Below are 15,879 nucleotides of genomic sequence, written 5' to 3' on the forward strand. Positions count from 1 at the left end.
TCGTTGTCGACGCATCCAACCACTCGACCAACATCAGCGACGTATAGAGACTTGGGCTCTGCGATGGAGCATCTCCCACTTCCATCCAGCTCCCCCAGCGACCTACCGCGCGTGCCATGCGTCTGCAGAGAATCTCTTTACGATGGAGGCGACTTCATGGCCTATCCCGTGCGAGCCGGATGGCCATGCGTATTACAGAAAGGAGATGAGTTGAATTGGGCAACCGCGGAAAATCTCCAGCCAAGCGATGACAAGCTTCTGGAGTCTTTTCTACAGTCCTGGCTCTTTTTCGGACTTTTGCATCATGTTCTCGCGCCCGTACAGCTGTACTCCCCGGATGACTACCTCACGGCCAGCGGAGATTCGCTACATGTACGTACAACTAGTCTTGAGAACAAGCTCTCATCGTGGCTGAAACTTGTGCGTTCTTTTCCACCCGACCACAGAGCCCGTGTCCTAGCCAGCCTCACACAATGTCTGAAACTGGCACATGTGGCTTATCAGGTCACTTTATTGCCCTCTCACCAGGCGTTCGACAAGACTATCAGACTCGGCTTGGGCGCTGTGTACGAGGCTATTGAGGCTGCCGCAGACATGGCTTGTGACGAGAAGTTCGATATGCTCAGCGTTGCTCCAAAAATCGACGAGTTGACGAGGAACATCATGATATCGAATGGCTGGTGCCCTGCCGAGATTTCCGCAGCCGCCAACGATTTCTGCTCTCTTTCTGGACGCATCTATCTACAATACATGCGGAAGCCAGATGTGGGTATAGCACACACCACCTGTACACCGGAAGCTTGCACACAGATACAAAGTAATCTGGAAACTTATCAACCTAGGCATGTTACCAAAGGTTGCCATTGCGAGAATCTGGGTCCCAAAATGGATGGAATCATCGCATGTCTCGAGCAGGATAGCTTTCCTCTGTTGACCATCGACGAGACGGGTGAATTGGAGGTTCGCCCATTCCAATCTGGCATGTCATACGTGGCTCTATCTCACGTCTGGGCTGATGGGCTGGGAAATCCCCACGAAATGGCTCTTCCTCGCTGCMAAATCTCAAAATTACGCAGTCTTCTCACAGGTGTACGTCAAATGACGTTTCAGAGCGGAGATGATATGAAACCATCCGACAACAAAGAGCTATATCTGTGGTGTGATACGTTGTGTTGTCCGACAAGTCAGCCTGGCAAGGCAGCAGCTATGAGTAAACTCAGAGCGGTCTACCAGAACAGCAGTTGTGTGCTACTTTTAGAGAGTACGCTCGCGGAGTATTATAGATACTCGGAAATGGACCAGCTCGAAGCGATGATGAGAGTTCTTACGAGTAAGTGGATCAGAAGATTATGGACGTATCAAGAGGCAGGTTTGACGAGGAAACTACTTGTGCAATTCAAGGACGGGCCTGTTGATATGAAGTGAGTGGTCCATTCCTATTGTGTCGTCTGAAACGCGATGAAGGGAATGCTAATGCTCAAACATGAAGGATTATATGGGATAGCGTTCGACTTGAACTTAAGCATCGAATTTCTGGCCGCTACTTGTACCGCAATGCTGCTTTTGGCGGCTCCGTACTGAGGACACTGTTCAATCAAGCACCAAATCTAACCCACCGGATTGAAGAAGTTGAGTTCGCAATGGCAGTCCGAGGTCTCTCATATCGACGTGTCAGCGTACAAACAGACGAGGCATTGTGTCTCGCTGCCGTCTTTGATCTGGACATGGAAGCTGTATTGCGAGAAGATCCCGAGAGGAGGATGGAGATTGTCTGGTCACTCATGCTCGCGAGCAAAAGAGGTATTCCCGAGACCATGATTTTCAACGAACAACCTCGTTTAACTTCGATTGGATATCGCTGGGCTCCTGCTACCCTCCAGCAACCAGTCACTAGATTCCCGACTTTACCGCCACGGGGAGATCGGATCGCAAGGGCCATCGCTCCATTTCATGGACTCCCTGTCTCGCGTCCAGGCTATCGGATTCGGCTCGCTGGACCGCCTTCGTGCCTATCCAGTAACTTCTCGCCACCAATATCGCCTGAACATTTACTCTGCCGTCTACGAGACTCCAACGGTAGATGGTTGAATATGTACATGGATCGATATTTGGGTGAGGGTGAGCAGCCATCGTTGTTGACCCTTTTACAGGACCGACGAAGAGACTGGCATCTCATTTTGGAGGGTAGTCTTGGCGGAAATGGATTAGCTTCTCAACAGCGTGCGCTCCTGGTATACCTCGATCACCACTGCTCCGGCCTGGAAATCTCTAGATCCACCGCCATTGTCCAAGTAGCATATGAACAACAAGGGTGGGATTCCTTCCGGCAGGGTATATATCCCACCGCCGCCAGATTGCGGGAAATGTGGCCAATCCAACTCCTCACAGTCGGACATCGATGCGAAATGGTGTTTTCCGCCATTTTGTCTTGGTTTCCTGCTCTATTGCGGCGTCCTGCCTTTGTCATGATGAATAGGGGTTTCAGCATACTTGGGAGAGCGATAGCGCGATGGATTGCAGCGAGAATTCAAAGGCAAGCAGAGTTGACATCGAAGATTCCTAGGCTTGCAGCTTGGATGAAACATATGAATGCGAAAAGGGGTACTGCTGCAACTGATGTTGAGGATGTCGAGGCGTTTGTGTTGCCTATCTTCATGGGCCGTGTGGCGACGGWACTTCAAGAGTTTGGTCCTGAACATGTATGGTATGTCGATTAGAAAGGTGAGCGGTGTTGGACATGTAGAAATGTGGAGCGTGAGGTTGCATCTACCTAGAACGAAGGTTAGTGGTCTATCAAAGCGTTCCAAACGATCAGAGGTAGACCTACTGACGTCAAGACAGACTAGATGGAACTCGGGATTAACTCGTAGTCGTCGTAGGATCATACGCTTGAACACAGAGGCCCGAATCGATACCACAATGTTCTTGCCCGTGTACACAGACTGTATACTCACTCGTAAGGCCTGCAATCCACGTCAGATGTTTATTCCCTCACCTAGACAAAGCACATCATGTAAATATATGTTCTTTCTGATGATGTTGCCCACAAAGCAGGAGTCCCCTTGTATTTGCTAAATACCCCTTGGAGTCTGATGCGACACGAGATGTCCTTCCCTTTGGCAGAATCTAATGGCGGAAGATGAACCTCATGCCCATGGCCTTGCGACTGGAGTCATAAGGATGGTCGCATAAAGGAGAGACTTTTAGCCAGAATATGTTTGACCACAGAAGCATGGAAGCAAGGAAGATGTTGAGATAATCGTCTGATTGAAATCCTCTTATTAAAAGATCCTCGCAGTTGTACCCATTATGTCCTCGTATATGTGGACGTTGTCTGTCTGGTTCAAATCCCTCTCCTGCCYGATCCTCGGATGTGTGGACGTTGTCTATGCACAATAGCTCCCACGGCCTGAGGTTCTACATATGCACTGTCCCTTACCATCTTCGTCCCGTCCATTAAGTTTTAAACAACAACGTTCGTAGAAATAACAGCTATAGCAATCACTGTAATCATCGCAAGCTTCTCCTGTTCGCATTCCGCTTCAAAAGACCGGAGCCCGGTGGATAAGAATCGGTTCGGAAAATCTCTGCAGCTGTGATTAGAAAGATGTTAGCATGTTATATATCCCGCCCCTTTGTGAACAGGAAATTACATACCCTCGTTAAGAATCTTGTTTATATCCACAAGCTTTTCCGGACTATCTGGACTTGTATCTTTGGTACATGCATCCCGCTTCGCAGCATCGCGGTCCTGGAGGATCTCGTCAGATTTTGGTAATTCCAGCGCATTACGCTTAAGAAGATCCAAGCCCGGAGTCGAATCGGTTCGGAAAATCTCTGCCGCTGTGATTAGAACGATGTTAGTATGTTCTATATTCCGCTAGTTTGTAAACAGAAAATTACATACCCTCGTTAAGAATCTTGCTCAGCTCTAGAAGCTTTTCCGGACTATCTGGACCTGTATCTTCGGTACATGCATCCCGCTTAAAAAGATCGAAGTCCTCTGGAAGGTGATCTGGTTGCGCAATCGCTGCAGCTGTGATTAGAAAGATGTTAGCATCTTAAATATTACATCCCCTTGTGAACAGGAACTTGCCCTCGTCAAGAAGCTTGCCTAGCGATAGAGGCCTTTCCGAATCCTCTTTAGCTGTTTCTTTGGTACATGCATCCCGCGTAAAAAGATCCAAGCCCCCTGGAGGAAGCTCTGGAAAGGGATCTGGTTGCACAATCGCTGCAGCCGTGATTGACAAGATGTTAGTATGTTGTATATTACGCCCCCTTGTGAATAGGAACTTACCCTCGTTAATAAGCTCGGCTAGCGATAGAGGCCTTTCCGAGTCATCTTTAGGTGTTTCTTTGGTACATGCATCCCGCTTCGTAGCATCGCGCGGACTTGCTACGCCAGCAAGAGCAGTGGCTGTAAGGGCCAGAAGAGCGAAGGAGGTGGTGGGGAAATGCATGGTTGATTTGGGTCGATTTTTGAAGAGAGAGAACAGGGTGCTAACGAGTGTGGGAAGAGGATTAATGTTTGGATGTCCAAGTATCTTCGGCCTGTATCACATACAAATTATACGTCTGCGCACATGTACATGTGTCGTCATTCGAGCATGTTGTTCGACAAGCAAGCAGTCCACGTCCTGCAACAGAGCAACTTCGTCCATGCCATGGAACCACCTCCGATTTCTGAGCCCTTCAATATCGAATGTAGCAATATGAATCCCAGAACGGCTGAAAAGATTCTAATGTGCGATCTGTACCGACTGGCAAGACATTGCACATCTTACTGGTTGTCGATCAGCGTTCTGTACTGACCCAATCGAGACATTGCCTTTCTCGCTGGCTGTCGATCAGCGTTCTCCAGTCTCTGGTTCATCAGCCACCCCCACCGGCAAATTCAACGCTTGTGGCCATTCCACTGGGTCGTTTACGATCGTTTGCATGAATTATTGGCTGTGAAAATTGATTATCCAGGTCTGTAGGATGGGCATTGGGCATCGCCTTGATGAGCATCTCCATCGCGATCCAGAGTCATATGGCCTCTAGGCTACCGCGGAACTATACCACGTATGGAGCAACATTGTTCCTTGACTTCTTTGCCGGCATTGCTAACAAATCCTCGTAAAGGTATTTGGGCTGTTAATGGCGCTGAAGCATGTCAATTGCCTACAACGCCGTTACAAGCAATTAACGCCGTTAAAGGCGTTGGTATAGCCAAACAAGTCGTGGTAGGGGTCGTTCCAACAATGGAAAGATGTAGCGAGCCTTAGCTATCAACTTCATTGTAACTCCAGTGTGCGAGGGTTAGGGTTGGGGTAGTGTGTACAAGCATTAGAACAGCGACATCATCATCAATCTTTACTTGGTTTACTCAAATATTTTCCCACCGAGCTCGCCTCGTTATGTTCTCTTTCATGAGAAGTTAAATGCTTCCCCACCATACTTAGCCTAGCTGCAGATGAATTTAACAGTACGTTCCGAAAAGTTGTCAATTCCATCTCCAAGTTCGTCCTCCTGAGGGATGAGTACCCTATAGTTACTTCACGGCTACTCGCTCGCTTTTAGTCTCGACCTAGTGTCGTGATATACTACATTAGCTCAATGCTGTTAAGGATGAATCCGATTGATTCCGCGACGATCACCAGCACACGTATGTAGGGAGTTGAGACTGAATGGAAGATTAACTGAGGTTAGTAGAGGAGTCGAATACAAGCCTGAATGACAGTCTACCGACTGAACACCTCGAACGTTGCTTACTCTTCGATCTCGTGCCCGGAAAAAAACGACTGCCGGACTTTCAGGTCGTCGCTTAGTGCGATGCAAACACCATATGGATGCATGCAAGACTATAGGCGACAGGCGCATTTCGCCTACTGATTTTCRCGGGAGATCTCGCACGCAAGGAGCTCGCGGAGCAATTGCAAGACTTGGGGACGTGGTTGGCGGACAGTGCGAAAGGGCTGGGGAAGTTGACAGAGGGTGGAGATAGGGCGGTAGTGGAGGTCATCGTGGTGCATTGTGCGGAGAGGGAGAAGGTGGAGTTGATGGAGTTGCACCCCATCTTTCGGCCGTGGAGTGAGGAGGAAGGATACGATTATTGGCAGGTATTTGCGGATGGAATGAGTGCGCATGAAGGGCATGGAAGGGTGTATGAGCGGYTGGAGGTGGATCGCGAAAGGGGCTGCGTGGTGGCGTTGAGGCCGGATGGGTATATTGGTATGCTGGGCTTGTTGGAGGAGCGGGAGAGTTTGGCGAGATATTTCGCGGGTATCTTCATATCTTCGTAAGGATGGAAGAAGCCTCAATCATGATGGTAACCTGAAGATTATCTTCCGGGTTTTGTTAGAATCGCTGCTATCCATAGATGGCTGTCACACAAGGTATTTCCACAAACCAGGAGATCTGACAGCATGCTGAATTGTGCAAGGTAGCGTTCGAACATGCGTTCAATCACAAATGCTGAATGTCACCTTTCCATTTGTTTTGCTATGGCCATCGAAAGGGAAGAGGACAAAGTTTCGCYGTTTACCCCAGCAACTCGACTACTGCGTCTTTGCTGATAGTCTAGAACCCATCCCATCCGAGAAACTGGACGTATACTCAACGATAGAAGCCGTCGTAGTCGTCGTCTCCATCTTCAAACCTGTTTCAAGATCGAATTAGCCATGCTCGTCAAATGCAATCTGCTCCAGCTTGTACGACTTACATTGACATTGACACGAACGCATGCATCGACATTGACCCCCACTAAGCCTGAGCTTCGGCAACAGTCACGAATGCACCGCACGCTGACTTTGGCGCAAAAGTAACGGTGTGCCCCCTGCCTGAGATTTGAGCCTTCCGAACATGTCTGGCGGTCTTTGGCACAAGCTGACAGACAGTCCTTAGACTGACGCTTTGTGATATCTCCGAGTGGTGTTCCGCTTGGGTTGGCGATTGCGGCGGCGATCAGTAAAGCGAGAGGGAGTGCGAAGGTTTTCATAGTGTTGATGGTGTTGGACGAAGAGGTTGATCAGATGGTGTCAGTGTGAAAATTTAGGCAGAAAAAGATACCAGAGGCAAGGATATTCATATATATGTGTGCATAAACTCTAGCCATAGCAGGTAATGGGGGGTGTACCGGAAGCTATGTCTAGGACACAATCGAGCCGCCAGGGACGTCGGGGAGTCGATACCTACGTGCCCCTACGATAATTTATCCGGGTCTATCGCCGCGGGCTTGGTGATTGGGCCTCTAGACGTATGTCATGGTAGGTTTCAAACTGTATGCGGCTTAAGCCTTCGCTCTTACAATTGCTGTACTTCCTCGGGTCTCTGCTAGGCCCACATAGCCAATACATCGGCGGGTCCTCTTGCGGCAATTTTTCTTCCATCCTAGCCGCCTATATGGAAGCAGCTACGCAAGTCTATACAGTTTCCGGATTCGATTTCCCATGATCTGCCGATGGAAGACGGTGTAAGACGCTGAAAAACCCACCGGTAGTACTCACAAACTTGCTGCGTGGCTTGTACACTTTTTTCATGAACCCATGCCGTTCGGTCTCTCTAGGCTTTCCGCTTACTAGTCTGCCTTTTTGATCCTGCTATAATCAACCCTAAGCTCGGTGTATCGTATTCGAATGTAACATCCACTCAATTCTATTTGTAATCAGAGCTCTGGATGGAACATTCTAGCATGTGATGCATAGGGCATTTAAGGAGGGCCATTCACTTACTAGATAGTTCAGCAATCCGAACTATTCTTCGTTTGAGGGGTGGATCTTGATCCTACTCTACGTTGAGTACGACCGTATTGCCTGATGTACATAAGCGAACGGCTTCGAAAAGGAGGTTATAAGAATAGAAGGAGCGCAGCGATTCAGATGTGATGAGGCCTAGCCTTACTAGACGCCACTTACTCCGCCCTTTACTCATACATAAACGTGATTTTGGGAGCACCGGGCTCTTTTACACTGTTCTAAAAAGCTGATTTCACTTGTCGATACTCTATCTCCCCCCRTCCCAAGCTATAAGCTGGACGCGGCTTTTGTTAAATCCGCCGCAACCAATCAGATCTTCCCTGTCAATACTCATGCATATCGATACAGTAAAGTACAGCTCTACTTAGCCCCGGCTAGCATTTCTACTAATCTGCCGCGCTCCTATACACACTCGGCATGGACATCCTCTAGGATGCTGGTGAACACCCCCTTCGATCGGTCTCCACCGACATGGCAACATATCGAGACCGGTATTTGATGTACACTATATCTCCATTAACGTTGCAGTGCATCGTCCTCGAAGAACGTGGGAACAGAGGCATTTGGGTTCACATTTATCTCTCGGGGGACACGGCCGTGAGGATGGTTGATGAGCCGCACCAACTCTGCATTGTGGAGGATGTAAGTCACCAGTGTAGATAAGGTACGATGGTGCTGATGTGACTCATCTTTGTAGCGGGTTGTCGCACTGCCCGCGGACATGGGTGTCGATTGGACAATGGAGTCTGGCAGCTCTAGTGGCACATTCCGGTATGTTTCCCCGTCTCTATACACCCATCTTCAAAGTTGCGGTCTTTGTCAAGTAATCGTAAACAGAGGGTTATAGAATCAAATCGCCTGACGGAAGATACTGGACTTGTTTGCCCGAGAACTATGAAGCTGTAAGTTGGATGTCGCTGTATGCGAGACTACGGAAGCTGGTGCTGACAACGCGTGATCTGTTCACACTTAAATCTGCGACCAATGACRAATCACAGGAGTGGAGGACGAACTAAAGAACAGGTAGTTATCTACGGCWAAGAGCTATATAGTATGCTTTTGATTTCGTGTACTTCTCTCATTCCTAGCAATCGACCAGATTTCCGTGCACTTCGTCTAATCGTTCTACAGTCCTCATCTCCAGTGTTCCGAGCCTCGGTTTGGGATGTCACTCTTTGCTTTCTACATTGCAATCAAGGCAATATCCAGTTGTATCAGCACTTGCCAGTACCTCACGAAGCATTAGCCTAGCTCGAATGGCTGGTGTCAGACATGCAACTCACTGCTCAAATTTCCCCCTACTGTTGATTGTCTCCTCTTCTAGTTCCAATCTGCCCATAGTAGTAACGGTAGCCGGCCATGTGCGCAAGAGCAGTTATGTTGAAGGACAAAAGCGGTTCTTTGTCCCAGTGAGTTCCGTAAACATAGTACAAGAGATTCTGAAGGAAAAGCCAGAAAGGAAGCCAGAAAGGAAGCCAGTCGTTGAGTCTCTGGCCAAAGTAGATCGGGTCACGCCACATCGATTTGAGRACGTTGGTTCCGAGCTGCTCCATGATGTATGTTGATGGGTGGATTAAGCTGGCGCAAAGAAGGGGACGACAACAAGCCTCTGAACTATCGAGGGAATTGAGGATACTTTATATTTGATGCGTAAAGATCTTCGGTGCGCCCCACACTATGCCGCATCGTAAGGTTACGCCGTTCACTACTTCACGTCTCGGACATGCAGCGCTATTATCGTCTACGACAAACTCTGGCTGTTGATTTGACACCTTTCTCTTGCGATCTAGTTCGATCACACTGTGAATCGCAGCCACCGAAATCAACCACAATCTATACAATTAAGTCGCATGCGATATCATCATGGATTGGACTATATCAACTGATTCCGTTTCTTGAACGTCGAAGCACTGTTCCGAGCAAAAGAGAATGATCACCTCGCCGTTTTCCAACCTAGTCACCCAGACTCAAGGCGGAACACACATCTGCATCTTTCAAAAAGCCTCTGCTATTTCAAATTCACCACTCTGCAACGGCTCGGTACCCGGCGTTGACAACCACCTAGACAAAGTCATTCTTACCACCACTATCACAGTGATTAAAGCTGAGGGTGGGTCCGCAATAGACACTGTTGTCGAAGCTACTCCTGGGTCCAATGAGGAGATAGCCGCTCCAGGTCCCCCCGTGGCTCAGGTTCAAGCATTCCATGCCACACACCTTTCCGCCGTCGATCTCTTTGATATGGTGCTCGATCGCCCCTCCTATAGTGGCTTGCTCAGCGGTTGTGTCGCAATGAGTCCCTGTAGCCTGAAACTATCAATCAGCATCGGCGAACGGCATGGTGATTCGCGTTTGTACACACCGTGTATCTGTAGGCGACATCATTGTAAGCTCCGCGAAAAATACCACAACTGCGTTCATTGGTCACGTCCTTGATCCCGGTAGACATTGCGTTGCAAAGCTGCTTCAGGCCATTTATAACTACCACGCAGCTGGCGACCCCTGTAAGGATCCTCTCACATACAGTAACTGGGGTCCTTTAACTAACGACTGCGACAGTGGCAGGGCTAGAGTCCACATTGACGGGGACGTCGAGATTGTAACGGATCCAGCGATGAGGATACTCCATCTCTGAGAGAACACCGAAAGTCGAATTCTCCACTGCAGATTGTGCCGCTAACAGGGGTGACCCCGTAGCAGCAAGGAGAAGATTCCCGAGCCAGATGGTGGCGAAGTACTTCATGGTCGCGGATGGTGAGCACTCGTTGCGTGAGGAGAGATGGAGCTGAAGTGTTCAAAAGGGGTTGAGAGTGCTGCGATCGATGTGAGACTTGGAACGATGTCGAGTTCACCGGGTACAGGAGTGCTCTTAAGTACTGTCAACAGATCTCATCAAGGCGGCTCAGATATACAAAAGCGATCGATCGAGTTCACATGGCTGAGCCGCCTGCATTGTTGAGCCGCCTGCATGGTGTTGGACCCGTCTTCGAGCCTTTCAAAGCCTAACGAGCCGTCAACCAACCCATTATGAAAACTTGCCATGCGTGGTCCCCAAACTAGGGGAAGCTGTGCCACGATAGTCTCGACAAGGCAGGGGATCATCATGATGGACCATCTGCATGTCAGTCACCAACATGTGCTTTGTTGAGAAACGGCGTGTCTTTCCATATTTGGACTGAGTTCGTGACAGACTTGCATTAGCAGACGGGTATATTCCTCCGGTGCACCAGTGAAGGGTTCTCTAAGAAAGAGGCACAGCTATGAAGCTTACGCCTACAGTCATATGAGAATCCTTTACGGCTCTGCTCGTTCAACACGAAGCATACAATGGCTTCGAGAGGCACAGCACTGGAAAATGCCGCACCATGACGAGCTGCTTTGCCGAGGTATCTTCGCCAGTGAGCCCCAAAGATGGAGTCAAATGTTCCGTGAGCACGTGGTGTTGAGTTGTGGACGGTAGTACCTAGGTAGTAATCAGTACGCGCCGCCAGCGACGTGTCGGACACTTGCTGTGTTGTAAGGCGTTTAGGAGTCTCGCGGAATTACTCTTAAGATGAAGGTCAAAATAGAGTTCGGAGAATCAATGACCCGTAGGCCTCGGTAAGTAGACGACCTGAGGTCAAAATGGCTGGCAAAGAATGCCAAGACAATTTTGAAAAATACCTTATGATCGCTGTTTCCTGCGAGCTGAGCACATTCGACCACAGATGCATGAAAGCAAGCCATCCCGTCCGCTCTGGCCTATTGAACCATGTAATCGTTTGATCAGTACTCAGGTGGGTGACCACTGGGGAATCCCAAATGTTGAATGTAGANCAAGCCATCCCGTCCGCTCTGGCCTATTGAACCATGTAATCGTTTGATCAGTACTCAGGTGGGTGACCACTGGGGAATCCCAAATGTTGAATGTAGAAATTTCTTTTTGCCCCTGTTGGTCGTGGTAAGGGAAAAGGAGTGGGCGAAATTTTTGCTGTCTTGGCATCTCAAGCCGCACTAGCGCCTGTCAGCTGCTGATAGATCGAACGGAGCGTGAGGTCTCGCACCACAAATGGAGCAGCTTACCAATAAAATATCAATACAGTTACATCTTTTGAACACCATATGAACCACCTCGTGGCAGTTTGCTGCATGAAGCGTGGGTTCCGTCGATCGTCCATATAGCAGGAGTATCGTTAATGCCGTCAAGTCCTATGATCTACCTGTCACACAATCCTGCGGATCTTGGTCGGTTAAAGCATATCGACCTTAAGCATCACTTCATCCGCGAACAAGTTGCTGCTGATACGATCAAGACCATTCGAGCTCCTAGCTACGACAACACAGCGGAAATTCTGACGAAGCCTCTGTCACGGGACGACTTCTAGCGACATGTGAAAGGGCTTGGCATGAGTGAGGCAAGCTGTGTAAATTACTGATCCTCTCAAGAACTGTAGTGGGAGAGTTGTCCATGAGGTCGACATCAGATTGGCATGCAAGACTTGTCAGCCCTGAGACTCCGGAGTTGGGATGCAATCTGGTCTGGTCTTTGTGCGCATATGTCGCCTTCTGGGACCTCAAATTCTCACACGGTCTAATTGATTGTTTCATGTATTCTGCAGGTGATTTCACGATCTGAACATCTCCTCTCCCAGATCGCTTCTCTGGTGGTATCCCAGTCCGTCCATCTCGATTGATGAAAGCTTGAGTCTGTAGGGAGAAGACCTAGACTTRGATAGTATGTACAGTTGCGAATGGAAAGACGCACTTGTTATAGTAGTTCTCATATCAGCGAATTCGCATCGGTAGTATTATTTAGGGGACTCGAAGAGAATTTATATGTGTATTAGGTTGGAAGCTTCATGCGGGAGTCCAGGCTCAAATCGCAAAGGATCATCCTATGTTCCATTTTGCCAACGTATTCCAATCGCGCATGGTCACGAGTTCAGCTTTTACCGATTTGAGCAAAAAGGCCAACCTGCTTGATCGTATTGTGGAACCGCAAATTGCGAACATGGCGGATTACGAGCGAGACCATTTCGATATCATGGCTGTAGAAATCATCCGATTGGCGCCCATATGCAGAAATGCTACTGCGGAGAAGGACACGGTCGACGCCGCCATGGACAGTACATTCTGTTCATACCGCGGCCTTGGAGTCAAGGGGCTCAATGCTGTATGCTGAAGTTGTTGGGTACCTAGATTCTATGCAAGCAGACCGGCACTTCAATCTACATCACGATCGCCAGCAGCTCTCACCTCTTTCATCGTATGGCTTCCATTAGTACTGTCGGTCCACTCGGATTGAAGCAGTTCGGCTTCCTTTTGCTTGATGACATCAAACGCCAAGTCGGTAGTTGCAGCGGCGCTCGTCAAAGATATCTGATCATCCTTATAACCGGTCCATACTCCTGAAAGGTAGGTTTGAATGTCGTGCATGTCCTTGAAGAAGCAAAAGAGCAGGAAGAACAGCTCTTCCGAGGAGGAACCCAGTTTGTATGCATCTCTGGAATCACTCGAGAGACTCTTCGTCTTCCCGCCCATGCCCTTGCCTTTGGTGACCTTGGTAAGCTCCAGATGTACAATGGGTTCGGCAATGTCTTCGAGATCTAGGGCATCGAAGACGTTGTTGTTCTGGTCGATAACATGCTCGCTTCCGCCTGTTCTTTGAGTTGGTTTGGTAACAGGCTGGGTCTGCTTGAGGAGTTGCAGGAGAGCCAGGACATCCTTCAATACTTGGATGGTGTAGCAGTGTCATTGATTGCTTTGCTCAAACCGCTCATTGCTCGGGGAGTTATAGCGATAGAAGACCGTTGCAGCTTCTCGGAGCGCGATGACCTCTTGCAGAAGATGCAGCAGCTCTGGTCGGACTTCGATCGCTGGCTCCGTACAGTGTGCGATTGTGTCTGCAACCTCTCGGAACTTGGACAAGGGGCATGTGATATTTGCGCCCCGAGCCAGATTTCTTCGGCGTGTCCAATTTGGYGCCACAAAGGCGTCCCGAGTTGACGAGCCATTCTGCGATTTTGTTGGTGCCCCGTTTGTATCGCAGATAGCTGTCGACGTAGAGATCAAACCTCATCTTGGCGGTCACTACCGGAGCCTAACTACCGCTGAAGGAAGCCGACGAAATTGAAAGGCCCAATCTCTCTGAAGAGTCGGGATGAAGTCGCGGCCGAGGAGTAAAGTGTGGATCACGCTTTCACCACCAGTCGCTTACTCATTCAAAGATCAGCATTCATCCGCACATTCGGCCCGCGCCGGGCCGAGTCGGACTAGACCGGGGCGCGCCCGTTGGGGTATACGGGATGGTTGATTTATCGTTCTAGACTTGCCAAGGTAGTTCTTTAGATCGTTCATGTAGATCTTACCTTCGAAGCAGGCCCTCTATAGCATGTGCCGATAAACTCATCAATTTTCGAACATTCGAGAAGACTCACTTGCATGGATTCACTCACTTAATTTGAAAGATGGAAGTTACTAATATATGATGTATAGGGGATATAAGCAGCTCTACTCACTCGCTTTTTGGCTGCAGTCAAACAAGCGATCGAAGGCAGTCTCACAACATCTGTTAAAGTGTCTGCGTTTGTTCGAGATTTGTCTGGCTTCAAAGCTCACTACCTAGGATCTATATTTATCGGCTCGGTGGCCGAGTCATCTCGGCATTCTGAGACTCGTGGCGAGACGACACAAACAGCAGATGCATCCGCGAGCAATGATTAGTCCATGTTTGCAGGCTCCACTTCTTGAGATTGAATACCAAGGCGTAAGAGCATCTGCTTCGAAGAGAACTGCCGCTCCAGTATCGTGTCATGCACGCACCAAACTCGTACTGGCCGCCGAACCGCTCTGCTTCCGAGCAAGGCTCGAACGCAAAACGGCAGTACGCCAAATACTAAGCCGTCGTGTGATGAGGACCAGAGACGAAAAGTCTTGAACATGATTCCTACCACTGAACCCCAGCATCTCTTTCTTAGCCTCATTCCAATGCCCCACCAGCTCTTCCTCCACCCATGGCTCATCAGTAATCCAGAATCTATCATGCAGGGTTGCAGTCCCTCGTCTGAAATCTTCCACGCGCGGCCAATTCACGTTCCATTTTCCTGGAGGGAACTGTGACCAGGGCATCGGACCATCGCCTCCATGAGCGTGTCTGAAGACGCCCTGTTCCATGTATTGGGAATCGTAACTGTTCGGACTTGCCAGCAGAGAGACGTAGTATTGAAACATGACCAGAGATGGCGAAGCCAGCCAGAACCCGCCATTAATGGAATCTTTCCCTATCCATGGAATAGGTGGATCTGGTTTGCGGCTTCCATATGTGTCTGGCACTCCAACAAAGAGGTAGTCGTCTGGTAAGCTCGCCACGCCGGAGAACTCTTTATGATGCCCCTGAATTTTCTCTCGTTGTGTTTTGACTTTTTGTTTCGAGACCGGCTCGTCCCAGATATCATCCAAAGATTTGGTAAGCAGCATATCTGAGTCGAGATACAGGATGAAATCGTATGAGACTTGCTCAAAGATTCGCAACTTGCAGAGCTGATCGATCCAGCGCGGTCTTCTTGGTTGGATTTGTTCGGGTAAATCTCTAATATAGTCGAGCTCGATTACCTTCCCTCCCATGGAGCGAAAGATTTTGCGCCGAGCTTGGGATACGTGGGGTGCCACGAAGACCAGCAAGGGGATGCCGAGCTGGGTTCGTGTCGAAGGTCGATGTAAGATTTGATATATCAGTAGTTGAACTGCATCGAAGTATGGGTCTTCAGCACTCTCATCGGCAAGGCGAGTGCAGTAAAAGGTTGCATAGGCGACCGTTTTGTTCGAGCTTGGCACCGGGTCTCCATTGTTGGTGCTCATCGCATGCACTCCTGGTCCTCAATCTCAGATGTATAGTCTTCGAGAGATGGTGGTTGTGGAAGAGGGTGACGGGACACAGGTTCATACACAATTTGGACCCCTGCATAATTTTGGGTGTCTTGCTTCAGCCCGTCTGAGTATCCACGGAACAGCAGCCAATAGGGAATTATAGCTACGAACAAGACGAGCCTGAGGAAGGACGTTTGATGTGCCCTACCCGCACGATCTTGAGGATTGGTGGGGCGGTATGCACGCCGCCCCACCCTCTTCCTCTTCTGACTCCGCATTGGCTGGTGGGTGAAGCCCG

At 49.2% G+C, this 15,879-nt stretch overlaps 7 protein-coding genes; 1 reads left to right on the plus strand and 6 right to left on the minus strand.

The window, feature by feature from the left end:
• Positions 1 to 63: 63 nt before the first annotated feature.
• Positions 64 to 2,717, plus strand: RCC_06719 (uncharacterized protein; the record flags this gene model as incomplete). XM_023771980.1 has 2 exons in its annotated part: positions 64 to 1,421; positions 1,490 to 2,717. 2 exons carry the CDS (start codon positions 64 to 66, stop codon positions 2,715 to 2,717), a joined length of 2,586 nt encoding a protein of 861 aa, XP_023627748.1.
• Positions 2,718 to 3,510: 793 nt separating this feature from the next.
• RCC_06720 (uncharacterized protein) lies at positions 3,511 to 4,460 on the minus strand (the record flags this gene model as incomplete). XM_023771981.1 has 5 exons in its annotated part: positions 3,511 to 3,593; positions 3,658 to 3,843; positions 3,908 to 4,036; positions 4,097 to 4,231; positions 4,298 to 4,460. 5 exons carry the CDS (start codon positions 4,458 to 4,460, stop codon positions 3,511 to 3,513), a joined length of 696 nt encoding a protein of 231 aa, XP_023627749.1.
• Positions 4,461 to 6,539: 2,079 nt separating this feature from the next.
• On the minus strand, positions 6,540 to 6,979 carry RCC_06721 (uncharacterized protein; the record flags this gene model as incomplete). XM_023771982.1 has 2 exons in its annotated part: positions 6,540 to 6,632; positions 6,704 to 6,979. The coding sequence occupies 2 exons, from the start codon at positions 6,977 to 6,979 to the stop codon at positions 6,540 to 6,542; spliced, it is 369 nt and encodes a 122-aa protein (XP_023627750.1).
• Positions 6,980 to 9,797: 2,818 nt separating this feature from the next.
• RCC_06722 (uncharacterized protein) lies at positions 9,798 to 10,185 on the minus strand (the record flags this gene model as incomplete). XM_023771983.1 has 2 exons in its annotated part: positions 9,798 to 10,043; positions 10,099 to 10,185. 2 exons carry the CDS (start codon positions 10,183 to 10,185, stop codon positions 9,798 to 9,800), a joined length of 333 nt encoding a protein of 110 aa, XP_023627751.1.
• A 2,753-nt stretch (positions 10,186 to 12,938) lies between these two features.
• Positions 12,939 to 13,256, minus strand: RCC_06723 (uncharacterized protein; the record flags this gene model as incomplete). The annotated part of the gene is made up of 1 exon (XM_023771984.1): positions 12,939 to 13,256. The coding sequence occupies one exon, from the start codon at positions 13,254 to 13,256 to the stop codon at positions 12,939 to 12,941; it is 318 nt and encodes a 105-aa protein (XP_023627752.1).
• A 250-nt stretch (positions 13,257 to 13,506) lies between these two features.
• RCC_06724 (uncharacterized protein) lies at positions 13,507 to 13,794 on the minus strand (the record flags this gene model as incomplete). Its single annotated transcript, XM_023771985.1, has 1 exon — positions 13,507 to 13,794. One exon carries the CDS (start codon positions 13,792 to 13,794, stop codon positions 13,507 to 13,509), a length of 288 nt encoding a protein of 95 aa, XP_023627753.1.
• Positions 13,795 to 14,525: 731 nt separating this feature from the next.
• RCC_06725 (uncharacterized protein) lies at positions 14,526 to 15,572 on the minus strand (the record flags this gene model as incomplete). Its single annotated transcript, XM_023771986.1, has 1 exon — positions 14,526 to 15,572. The coding sequence occupies one exon, from the start codon at positions 15,570 to 15,572 to the stop codon at positions 14,526 to 14,528; it is 1,047 nt and encodes a 348-aa protein (XP_023627754.1).
• Positions 15,573 to 15,879: the final 307 nt, after the last annotated feature.

Source organism: Ramularia collo-cygni (assembly GCF_900074925.1).
Source record: "Ramularia collo-cygni strain URUG2 genome assembly, contig: RCC_scaffold10, whole genome shotgun sequence".
Classification (NCBI taxonomy): Eukaryota; Fungi; Ascomycota; class Dothideomycetes; order Mycosphaerellales; family Mycosphaerellaceae; genus Ramularia; species Ramularia collo-cygni.